General features: G+C 41.3%; 2 protein-coding genes across 2 annotated transcripts; one reads left to right on the forward strand and one right to left on the reverse strand.

Moving 5' to 3' along the window:
• Positions 1-1,032: 1,032 nt before the first annotated feature.
• On the forward strand, positions 1,033-5,265 carry LOC104441299 (protein LIGHT-DEPENDENT SHORT HYPOCOTYLS 10). The gene is made up of 2 exons (XM_010054393.3): positions 1,033-1,688; positions 4,969-5,265. The coding sequence occupies exon 1, from the start codon at positions 1,155-1,157 to the stop codon at positions 1,683-1,685; it is 531 nt and encodes a 176-aa protein (XP_010052695.1). The 5' UTR covers positions 1,033-1,154; the 3' UTR covers positions 1,686-1,688; positions 4,969-5,265.
• Positions 5,266-8,917: 3,652 nt separating this feature from the next.
• On the reverse strand, positions 8,918-11,706 carry LOC104457164 (formin-like protein 20). Its single transcript, XM_039299039.1, has 3 exons — positions 11,386-11,706; positions 10,713-11,331; positions 8,918-9,340 (listed from the first exon to the last, which is right to left on the reverse strand). Exons 1-3 carry the CDS (start codon positions 11,704-11,706, stop codon positions 9,327-9,329), a joined length of 954 nt encoding a protein of 317 aa, XP_039154973.1. The 3' UTR covers positions 8,918-9,326.
• Positions 11,707-12,288: the final 582 nt, after the last annotated feature.

Here is a 12,288-nt window from a genome sequence, read left to right on the forward strand (position 1 = left end):
GAGATGGCCGATTTGCGACGACCTAGGATTTGAGGTTGTTTTGGTGGTCTTCCTCGTCCTCGACAACAAGAGAGGAGGGGTAATATCATGCGCTAAAAAAGTAAAGGTGCGTAGTTGTGATTTTGAAAATAAAGAATGTCAACAGTAACAAGGTCCGGAAGGTCCTTTTTAAAGTTTTCCTTTTCATTTTAGGTTCCGAAAACAAAAGGAAGTCCTCCGCGAAATTGGCTAGGAATGGGACCTCTCCAGGGCCATATTTTCTATGCACGAGCTCTGCTTCCAAAATCCTGACAAGCAACTTGATTTAGAATCTCTCCAGAGCAAAGTTTCTGAGTATTTCTAGCAACTCCTTTGTTTTCTAGAGCTTCTACAAGTGTACATTCAGTTGTATATATCTGAAAAGGACAAGCACAATAGCGACATGAAATCTTCAAGCATAGATCTCATTCATTCAATCTTCTCCATTTTAGAAAAGTCAAAATTGTACTATTCGCTTTCAGGGATTCCACCAATGGCTTAAAGGAGTCCCATCCTTGACTCCTAAGGCTGCTCTTTCTACTGGAATGATGTTGTGGAAGAGTACAGTTTATACACTTATGTAACAAGAATTGGCGCTCGAAAGTTTTTGGTTATTAGAATTTCGCATGCTGGTACTATTTTATAATTACAAACTAAGGAACTCGTCTGTTATTACATATTTAAACAATTTTTATTGATACGAAAGTCTCAGACGCGTGAAAGTTTTTAAGTCAAGGTTAATGATTTCTCTTCTTCTTCTTTTTTCATTCATCGTAATGAATGACGTTTGTGTGAGTACGAGCTTAAAATCTTTAGGTTATGTTTCTGTCTAGGTTAATTGAACGACAAAGCTTATGTTGACAAATAGCGTGAATCGTTTTTCATTTTACTGGAGAAACGTACAGTAAAACATTAGTACCACTATATTAATAAACAAAGCGGTAAAATTCGAAATATCAAGAAGTAGAGAAAGCAACTTCATGTGGCCCATATGCTAATGTCTAAGCAATTAGGCCCCATGATGTGATCGTCTTCTTCCTCCACTCCAAAGTCCTCCTGTTGTTTTACCCTCAAAATGGTGCCATATTAATCAAAACTAGTCGAAAAAAGATTTCACCCCATCTTCGTCCAGAGAGATGTCAAGTGAAAGAGGAAAGGAGACAGCCGAGTTGGGGTCATCCAGATCTCCTAGCGACCAGCAGCCGGTGGCGCCAAGCCGATATGAATCCCAGAAGCGGCGGGATTGGAACACGTTCGGCCATTATCTGCGGAACCAGAGGCCACCAGTCCCGCTCTCACAGTGCAATTGCAACCATGTTCTTGAGTTCCTCCGGTATCTCGATCAATTTGGCAAGACCAAGGTCCACTTGCAAGGGTGCGTGTTCTACGGGCAGCCCGAGCCACCCGCGCCGTGCACGTGCCCCCTCCGCCAAGCTTGGGGCAGCTTGGACGCGCTGATCGGGAGGCTCCGGGCTGCCTACGAGGAGAATGGTGGGTCCCCGGAGACAAACCCTTTTGCTAGCGGTGCAATTAGGGTGTACCTTAGGGAGGTGAGGGAGTGCCAAGCCAAGGCAAGAGGAATTCCATACAAGAAGAAGAAGAAGGCCACTTCAGCACAAGGGAAGGGCGGTGATGGATCAAGTTCAACCATGCATTTCCAAGGTTAAGCGGTAATAATCTCTCTACTTGGCTTCTCCTGCACTTTGATGAGCACGCACGCATCTTCCTTTTCCATAGTCTATAACTGTCGACATCGATTCTAGCTTCATAGATTGGCGGTGATTTCTGTTGTGAAGCATCAGCATTACCTGGCTTCTCTTACACTTTGATGAGCACACACACATCTTCCTTTTTCATAGTTTATATCTGTCGACACCAATTCTAGCTTCATAGATTGGCGGTGAACTCTGTCGTGAAACATCAAGCATTACTTGGGACCTGATGTTTTTACTGGGTTAATATTAATGTCTCCGAGGAAGAGGGTTAACAGATCAATCAAAGAAGTTGTGAATAGAAGAAGAAATTTACGAGAGTTGATTCCTGAAAATGATCGACGTCTAGAATCTGGGCCAATGCCGCTCTTTCTGTACATACTCCCTTAACCCTAGTTTCATTTGAGTACTTCGGGAATATCTTATTGAATTTGTGTGAAGCTGTGAGCTTGCTGAGATCCACAATCAATATTATAGCATGAATACACTCAGATTCGAGAACAGTATAGAGCTAATTGAAAAATCCACGGAAGCATCCTTTTCAATCTCCTATAAGTATCTGTCAAATTTATGGTTGTATAATCACCTGTCATGCAGAAAACAGTGTTCATGGTACATTGATATATTTTATATTGGCTCCTTGAATGACTTTTCCCCAAATTTGGGTCTATTAAGATTTTTAAAGATTTTGGTGCCCCCATGAGGGTGAATCTTCGTAGAACACTTTTCCAAGTCGACATCATTTACAATGATCAAATCCATGGAAAGAAATGATTAACTAAGTTTAAGGTTTCGTATGGAAATCCTTCATCGATATTGTACTGCCCATGGAATTGGCCTTTTCTCATATAAAAATCTTTGTGGCAGACGCCATCATTGCCCGTCTAATATTCCATAAATCTAGGACTTGGAATTAGGATCTTATTAATGCCAATGGCCCCTATATTATCAAATGTCCAACCGACATTCATTTGTTGTGTATCATCTCTTTTCCTCATATCTAGAAAGAAGCATAGAGAATAAATAATTTCATTTAAACAGTTACATTCTCAATATCTTTTATCCACATAATATCAGAAATTGTAACTTCACCGCGTCTATGTCTTGCCATAACACAACTCATGGCTATTTTTGTCAAGGGTGTAGAATTGTTTTTATCACAAAGTGCCTTGAATATGTGGGATCACAGATTATCAAATGAGCTTTATGTTTGATAAAACTATTCCACAACTATCATTTTATCATCCCCCAGTATACTCCACGTGTTCTTTCAAGCGCAAAAGAAAGTTTTAGGCAAGAGTCCAGGCGTAGATACGCAGTTGCTTTCATCTCCCACTCGTTTTAAGTCTTTCCTAAAAATTTCGAAAATTTACTCAGTAAATTGTTAATCTTAGTAAGAATTTGGGGAGAAAGAAGGTTTTGGTCTGAAATCTGTGAAATCTCTTAACACCATTGAGACTTAAAACACTTTCAAGAAGTCGTAAGGTCTATTTTAACTGGGATCTTGATATCCTATGACAAAATATCAAGGACCATTAATTCTCCTCTGAATGAAGATTCAAACAAACCTAATAGAGAGCTCTTGCTTTCCTCTTCTTTGACAAAAAAAATATATCATTTATATATGAGAAACGATCATTGGATCTGAATGCAACAAAATAAAGGTGGACGACAGAAGATAACTTTTAGACAGTCAATATCAGATCAGCTTAATCGCAAGATTATATATTGTACGTAGCTTAAGGGATTTTGGTGTGCCAAGAATCTTTAAACTTAGGCCTTGAAAGCAGCCATGCCTCCTTAGACAAAACTCCAACAGCTAAGAATTACAGAAACGAATCTCAAAAAGGGTTGATGCTTTTGGAGGCAGGAGTCAAGTTCCTGAACTTTTCTATGTAACAGTTTTTGGACAAGGAATCAAAATGATATCTGCCTGGGAAACATGTTATGCGTAAACCCACGAATTTTTCTGGGTTTAACCTTGCGAAAGAGCTTATATTGTCTGCTTTTGAAGTGACATGTGAGCCAAGAGAAAGGAAAAACACACGTACACGCAAAAAAAGGGGGACTTCGTGATCTTTCTTCATTAGCCACCGACCTTCTGTCACAGATATAATCTTCTTGCGACGACATCATTTTCTGTGAACTTTCTAATTACCTCCTTATGAGAAGTGTTTTCCAGAAACCTGTCCTAACGTACTATTGTTGAAGTTTTTCACCTGTGTTCATTTGATTTCCGTCCATCGTTAGTAGTTTTTTCTCTAAACTTCAAAACATACAGTCGAGCTGAAGAATTAAATCCCAACATGCAGTTTTGAAATGCCAGTACAAAACACCAGTTTTGAAATGCTGCTGTAGAATACCAACGCTACGTGATACTTATTACTGCCGAACTTAACATTTTTTACTGACCTAGACTATCTTGGAATAATACAATGTACATGTCTAACAGTACTGAAATGTTGCAAGGGATGGGTGGTTCTGTTTATACAGGGCTATTTCAAGAATGTATCTGTACAGATTTTCCTTCTTTTATTGACCTCGTCAATAGTATATCACTGACACGGAAGAGCTGGTAAGATCAAAAATTGATGAGGACCTTGTACCCACTTGATTCTGGCTATACCAGGTTATCTCAAGATTGTATCTATACAATTTTTCTTCTTTTATTAAGCTTTTCGATCTAAAATTCTTATTCTTTTTCTTCTATCAATAGTTCGTCTCACACAAGGGAGAGGCTCAGTAACATAATGATTTGATGAGGATTTAGCATCCGGTTGACTGATAATTCTTGAATTAGAATCTGGATAGGATTTTTTGATATTTTTTCTCCTTATTCAACTCACAAACATAGAACTAGGAATTCATGATTGCTATTTCAAACTTTAGATTTTGGTTGAGGAATTGAGATGCCACATCCTTAATTGTAGTTAATAATCTTCTTTCAAGAAAAAAGGCTCAAATGCTAAGCCAAAACAAGCCTAATTAGAAGTTCTTATTTAGTTGTCAAATAATACTAAAACCACCAGGTAATGTACTACTTTCACACAGCTAATTTCCGATTTCATGTGGCCACCATTGTATGCTTTCTACACTTGCTATTTCTTTTTTTGCCAACCCACATGTTTCCCTCTTGGTGCCAAAAAGAAAATATATCATTTCACTGTAATTCTATACCTAGGAGAGTCATTCTGGATGTAGTTACTTTCTGATATGGGGTGATGAACTTTTAATGCAGGCTCATGCTAATAAAAATCAGAAGAAAAGACAGAAAATGGCAGGTTTTTGCGGTTTCCCACGCTGCTTTTGCCTCCTGGTAGAGAGCCAATGCAATTTGATGATGTAAATAATCACCTGGGGCTGCTGGTACGCCTGAAGGCCTCCTTATTTTTTGCTTCACGTTCTTGAGTACTATTACTATGTCACAGCGACCAACTCTTGTTAGTATATGATTGTGCTTCATGCAGTCTTTTCTCTTTATGTACTTTGACTTTTGCTGATATCGATGTATATCATATCTGTCTTACTTCTCTTCTCATTTTGCAATATGGTTGCTTATGTAAATTGCTTATACAGAATTATACGATTGCATAAAAGCCCGAACTATCGACAGAAGGAAGAGGTTGTCTTTTGGGTCCGTAAGTAGCCCATACACATAAACAAGGGCTTTAACATCATGAAAAATTCATGTCTAACTCCAATTTTATTCTAAACATTTTTTTGTTTCAAAAAAATCTCCAACTTTAAATCTTATCCCAATTCTACCCAAACTTCTTCTTTTTTTGTCACATAAATATTCACAAACTTTTACTAGAATTTCAAATTTGCTCCCGTTAACCCTCTATCCAAAATTTCTTTGAAAAACTCCCAAGCGCAAGATATTCAAGCATCCTAAGCGCGAGCTCTCCACCACAAGAGATGGAAAACTCTTGAGAACAAGAGATTGAATACCAAGCACAAAACCAAAGATCCCCGAACAAAATGGAAGGAAAACTCTCAAAAGAATAAGAGCAGTTAAAGAAGACCAACCTTAATTAACGTAATTTTTACGCAAATTTTAGATCCAAGAAGATGTCGATTGGACCAACAAGGAAATTCATCTCCAAAAGGCATTTTCTTGAATCTGAAATTTGGGGAAAAATTATAGCAATGACATGGAAATACCACATCACTAAAGGCGATTTGGATGAACTGTTAACAAAGGCAAATATAAGACTCAAGTAGAAGAAAGTGATTTTTTATGAGACAAAAGTAGCTTAGGGTAGAATTATCATTAGATAAAAAGTTGAAGATTTTTTATCAGACAAATAAAATTCAGGTTATAATTGGGACTAGACCTAAAGTTAAAGGATGTTTTTTGAGGAATTAGGCCCATAAAAATAACCACCTGAAAAATGATTGTTTAGGCTTTAAAGGAGCACCAGTACTCCCACATGTATCGGTCTTGCATGTATAAAGATTACGTACTTGTGAGAAAGAAAGAATGAAAGAAGAGGAAAGACTAGTTGGAGAACATACTGGTTTATAAATTATCTTCTTGAAGAAACAACACGGATAAATACAGTTCAAGTCTTGTAAATTGGTTAAAGAGTACAATTTAATCACAAAATTTTGTGAAAAGTATTCAAGTTGTGAAATTTTAATATTCTGGTGTTGATTCCCAACATTGACAGAGAGAAAGAGAGAGATATGACAATTTAGAGAAGAACACAGTGACGAATCTAGGATGAAATTTTGGGGGCAGCCGAGATTAAAGATATGTTATTTATTTTAGAATTAGTAAAAATTTATTGAAATTAACAAGGTATTTCCCACAAAAGAAAAAAAAAAAAAAAAGGATCGTGGCAGTCGTGGCCCCAAACACAGAGAGAGATCTCATATATAAGTGATGTGCGTTATATCCAAAAAGGGAAAACTACATTAGAAACAAATTATATGTGAAATGAAGAACCCAAAATTTTGAAATCTCATAAACGAAAAGGAAATCACATTAGAGTCAAACTTATATGTGGCATGAAGAATGCAGAAGCACGCTTCTATACCATTCCAGAAAGTGCAACTTAAAATCTTACAATATACATTTTCTTTTTTAGAGAGTTTAACATTAAAAAAATTAAATTATTAAGTCAAGAAAAAGTTACGGGCCCTTGAAATATCATATATAAGCAATATGATTGATGTCAAGAGAGGGAAAATATATTAGAAGCAAATTCATATGTGGAATGAAGGATGCTGAAGTGTGCCTTTATACGATTTCAGAAAGGTCAAATGAAAATATTAAGTTATTGGATGGAGAGAGACTTTTTGTATGAACACTCATTGGAATCTCCTATTTAGTCCATGTGGAGTACATTTTACCACTTTTTTTACACAAAAATTGAACCAAAGTCGCATAAAGAACACATGGAACCGAAGAACAGGCAACCATGCGTCAAATAAATTCAAATGTGACATGAAGGATGAGGACTAGACTCTGCTACCTTATTAGAATATTCAATTTGAAAAATATAATTATTAAATAGAAAGAGACGGCATATATGTACATGAATGAACATCATATCCTCGATTGTGCAATGACTTGTTTTAATAGATAAGCTTCATTCACTTATCTTAGACTTAAACATTTAAGATTGGACCTTTTGTAGCAGTCATTGTAGGGAGTGACATGGGCCTCTTTGATGTCTGGTACCATAAAATTTCTGCATGGGTGGAGATATTTTCACTTCCCGCATGACTTAATCCACCTTATTTTCATTAGGCAAATAATACCGCTATTGATGGTTTTCAATTTAGGAAAATTTTCTTTTATTTAGTTATTTCCTTCAAATTTAAACTTAGTGTTATTTATAAGATAAAAATAAAAGTTAGGCCCTTATGGCAACTAATCCATTTTTCTTCCTTCTACTTTTTTTTTGGGGGGGCTCTAATCTTCCTTCTACTTCAAAGGTTCTCTTTTTGGTGAATCCGTTATTTATTATTTGATTAGTCTTTAAAAAAATCAAGTCTCTTTATTTTCTATATTACAGAATTGGTGATTTTTTTTCTCTATTGTTCTGGAGCACTTTTACACGGAGCTTATAAGAAATTAAAGGAGTATAAAACATAGACTACATACAATGAATCAAAAAAATTATGCACATTGAGGCACCGAGATAGTTTTCATAAACCTTCCATGGCTGATATTAATTTTTGTCAATCCAAAATTAATTAAATTCGACCGTCCTTTCAAAATCGTTTTATACAAAGTTTTGATTTAATTTAATTTCATCTTTTGAAATTTTGCATTGGGGAATCTTTTTTTTTTTGGTTAGACATTGGGGAATCTAATTGTTGCTTTGTATTGGCAAATCTTTAAAAAGGGTTTTTGGGTTTCATCCTCTCATCCCGCAGCCCAATACGAGTATATTAAAAAAAAACTGATTAAAAAAAAATTATGCCTGTGATATGCACGCTTGCGCGCGCACATATATATATATAAGCTTATAGATATCTGACCCTGTTAAAGTTAGTCCTGCTTACGGAATTAATCGTTAAATTCACTCACCGACATGAAAAGAAAAAAAGTAGGTATTTTGGAAATTTCTTACACGGTAATAGCCACTTAAAATTTTCTTTGAATATAAAAATAAAAACATGTCCATAACTACGGCAACTAGATCCAACATAAACATGGAAGAATTAAAAGAAAAATAAAAAAGAAAAGAAGGAAAGTGAATACATTATGGTTTGATTATTACTAAATGCCCATCGAACGATTAAGTAAAATCTCATTTCTGTCAATGGAGATAGCCCCACCCATTGCACCGTGTATTGTCTTGTCTGACCAACAGACTCGCCTGTTTCATCCAGTAAAGCCCCTAATTCCTAAATCAGATTGACTTGCAGACTTGATGAACAGAGTGATTTACCACATCTCCATTCCATCCGGCACTTAGCATAACGTTTTGTAAGATTACTCTTTTTTACTCAACGCATTTGAATCAAGATCCCTTTCCTTCTTCCTATATGTGCTTTGGACTCGAGAATTCAATTCAACGAACCGTTCTACACGAGCAATAAAGTTCAAGAGCAACGTTAAACGCGCTTCTTTTAAACCGTCGAACTACTCCTTTTGACAGAGAATATACTATCTTTTGAGTCTTATTTTTATATTGAGTCGAAGGGGTAAGTCATTTGATGAAGCAATATATACCAAGGGCTCATTCTCAATTACTTCGAACACACCAATAGTTCAAGAAGTTAAAGCACTGAACAATCGGGCCTAGATTACCTCCAGCATAGGAAGTCCTGTGAAAGCTTCTCGAGGATAAAAAAAAAAAAAGAGAGAAATTTTACATCTGGGATATGATATTAACATGGTCGATCCAACCTATATCTGTAAATTCTAGTACTTCTTGCCCACAAAGAAACATTAAACTAACTCTCACCTAACCAATAAAATACAAAAAGCAACCAAACTTCTTCCTGAGCTGAGCTTCGTCGAATAGTACCTCCTGATAACTCTCGCTTAGAGAGAGGACCGGAACATTTTCGCAGGCAGGAAAGCCGATACCAAGTTTGGAGCTGGGACTTGCAGGCTCTCCCAGACATGACCATCTACAAGTAGCTCTCTGAAACAATGAAGATCACACTCACTCAGCATTCTTCGCAAAATAATTGCAGAATTTCTGCAAGTGCAAGACCCGAGCAGGCTCAAACTTGAAAGCCAATGTAATTTTGAAGAGCATGGTAAAAGAAACATGTTTTCTAACTCCCTGGAAGAATAAATTTGTAAAGTTCAATAGTTTCTAAAATCATAGACTTGAAGGATGTTCATATTCTTGGAATTCAAAAGAAATTTGACAATTTTCCCTCAATTTCAAATTCCCTGAAGATATGATCACCTGCTTCTAATCTTGATCAGTACAGCAAAAAATTTGGACATAAAAGCGAAATGCATGCACAGAATAGAAAGATACTTCATTCACTATTTTTGCACATCTATGCCTACAGCCACATTTGAAAAGTCATATGCTTCCACAGGTTTATAGGACAGATGCAGAAGTCTCAATTGAGCTACCCATCCAAAGACTTTAGATTCTTATGAAATTGCACATACAGCATTGAGTACTGATATAAGCATCAAACAGAAAGTGCCAAACAGCCGGGGACCTTTTGGTATGGAGTTGACCCACACAACCTTCCAGAACCAGAGAATGTCATAAGAACGCGAGAGCAGTGCTTAAGCACACGCTGAATCCTAGGAACCCAGAAACAAATGGCTAGATGCAATGCGAATCAGATAGGAAAATAGAAGGCATCAAAGCACTTCTCAATCAGAAAACCCAACCGAACGTGGAAGCTATGTCATGACTAACTTAGGAGCACGTAAACCATCGACCTAAGAATTCTTTCGGGCAGTCCCACGATCCGAATCTCCAACATCCCAGGCACTCGGGTCCCGACATCAGGCCTCGCAAGACCCGCACTTTTCACTATCAGAGGGAAGTCTGTAGACACGCTGTCTGAAAATGAAGCGGCTCTCTATCTTCTATGCGACAAGGCTCACGCCGAAAGGAAAAAACTTTGCAACGAGAGACAGACCCGCCCAAGTGGCGGCCACTACAAAGGTCTCCAAATAAGGCTTTTTGTCCCCCCATCCCAAAGCCACAGGGTCACACAGCGACAGGCACTCTCTAACTCCCACGGCCCATCCCACAGCCCAAACACGGCCGAACCATGTAAAAATGGACATCGCCACTTCTCCCGCACAAGTCAACAACGTAACCAAATACGAACAAAATGGTTCTGTCCCGTTGCCCTGCTGCATCGGGGCACATAGCGGCGAGCAATAGCAACGTCCCGAAGAACGAGTAACAATCTTTTCCTAGTGACTGCGAATCTTGACGAACAATCGCGACCGAAACAGAGCGAAATCGCGTTCCGACCGGGAATTCAAGGATTAATCGCGGGGAATGTGGTCGGAAAATCGAAGCCCATTACCGTCGATCGGGGTCTGCTTCAGTTTCTTGATCTTCTGGAGGTGAATCTGCGTCTCCAAGAACCACCGCATCCGCTGCTGCTCCAGGTCCTTGGCGAACTGCATCCGCTGCTTCTCCAGCTCGATCATCTCCCTCGCCTTCTTCCTCTCCACCCTCTCGTATATCTGCCCCAGCCTCTCTATGGCCACGGCCAGCTCCGCGTACCCCCTCTCCCTCCTCGCCGCGCCCCCCTTGCCGGACCTCGACTTCGTCCTCCTCGAGCTGGACCGCTCCGGCTCCGACTCCGACTCCTCCTCTTCGGCCGCCGCCGCCGCCGAGAAGGCCGGCCGGAGAAGCGATCCGCCGGCGGGGGCCTCGCCGGCGCGCGCTTCGTCCGGTTGTGGCTCCGGGGGCGCACCGGCACGGTCACCGCCGGCAGCGCGCTCCGCGCCGGCTGAGGGGCGGGCGCTCGCTTCGCCCTCGATCGGACCGGGGCCGGGGCCGGGGCCGCCGGCGGGGGGGTCGGCGACGGGGAGGGCTTCGTCGGCGGGAAGTTGGATCCGATCAGGCCGTCGAGGTCGGCGAAGAAAGGCCAGGGGCTGAGGTAGCCGCCGCCGGGGCCGTCGCGGGGATCCGAAACCCTAGCCTTCTCGACCTTGAACTTCTTCTTGAGCGTGTCGATGCGGTTCTTGCACTGGATGCCCGTGCGGCGGGCCTTGCCGGAGGAGCCGCCGGAGGGGGAGGAGGGGGGGTCGCCGTCGGCGGCGCCGCCGCGGCGGGGGCGGCGGGGGGACGAAAGCGGGGCGGGAGTTGACGGAGTCGGCGACGTCCTGCCAGTCCTGCTGGGAGAAGTTGCCGCGGTCGAGGGCAAGGTAGCGGTCGCCCCAGGCGTGGATGAGGGCGAAGGTGGAGTCCTCGGTCCAGCAGTCCTCGCGGAGCGGCGGGACAGGGGCGGCGGAGGAGGGGCGCTGGGGCGGAGGGGAGGGCGACGGCGGGGAGTCCGTTGGGGGCTCCATGTGGGGAGGACACGATGGAGGGGCGAACGGCGGCGAGGTCTCTCTTGAGGACACGCGAGAGGAGGGCGACGATGGTGGAGTGGCGCGGGTCGGAGGGGTGGGGGTGGGGGTGGGGGAGAGAAATAAAGATTGTATTTTTGAAACGAACCCCCGACTCCAAGTGTTGAATCAGGGCGTGGCCGGCTGGTTCGGAGGGTGCGGGGCGGCGGAGCCGGAGGGCGGTCTTGAGCCGACGGCGGGCGTCGGAGCGAGAGAGAGAGCGCTCGTTTTATTCTTCGTGGGCTCTGTGTGTGTACTCGCGATTTTGGGCTTTCCTCCAACTCTCCTATTTTTGTAAAGCGAGTCGATCCCGCTCTCTTCGCCTTGGCCTCTCACCGTCTCACTCCCCGCCGGCCGTTCCATCCGTCCCTCTCTCCCTCTCTAGTGCCAATCCAAATATAAGAATCGTGACTCGACCGAGTCTGCTTTGGGGACAAAATCTTTTTCGAATGGTCATGTAACCGTGTCGCAGAGCAATTACTTGGATGATTATGTATGGTGACTGGAAGTCTGACCCTAAAAAGATTGATGTGGCTCGACGAA

The sequence above is a fragment of the Eucalyptus grandis genome, chromosome 1, assembly GCF_016545825.1.
Source record: "Eucalyptus grandis isolate ANBG69807.140 chromosome 1, ASM1654582v1, whole genome shotgun sequence".
NCBI lineage: Eukaryota > Viridiplantae > Streptophyta > Magnoliopsida > Myrtales > Myrtaceae > Eucalyptus > Eucalyptus grandis.

Bases quoted from the DNA above. Each gene is read 5' to 3' on its own strand.
- LOC104441299 (XM_010054393.3), top strand. From the start codon at position 1,155: ATGTCAAGTGAAAGAGGAAAGGAGACAGCCGAGTTGGGGTCATCCAGA.
- LOC104457164 (XM_039299039.1), bottom strand. From the start codon at position 11,706: ATGGAGCCCCCAACGGACTCCCCGCCGTCGCCCTCCCCTCCGCCCCAG. The intron at 11,332-11,385 runs GTGCAAGAACCG...CGAGAAGGCTAG, and splicing joins GCCCGCCGCACGGGCATCCA to GGTTTCGGATCCCCGCGACG.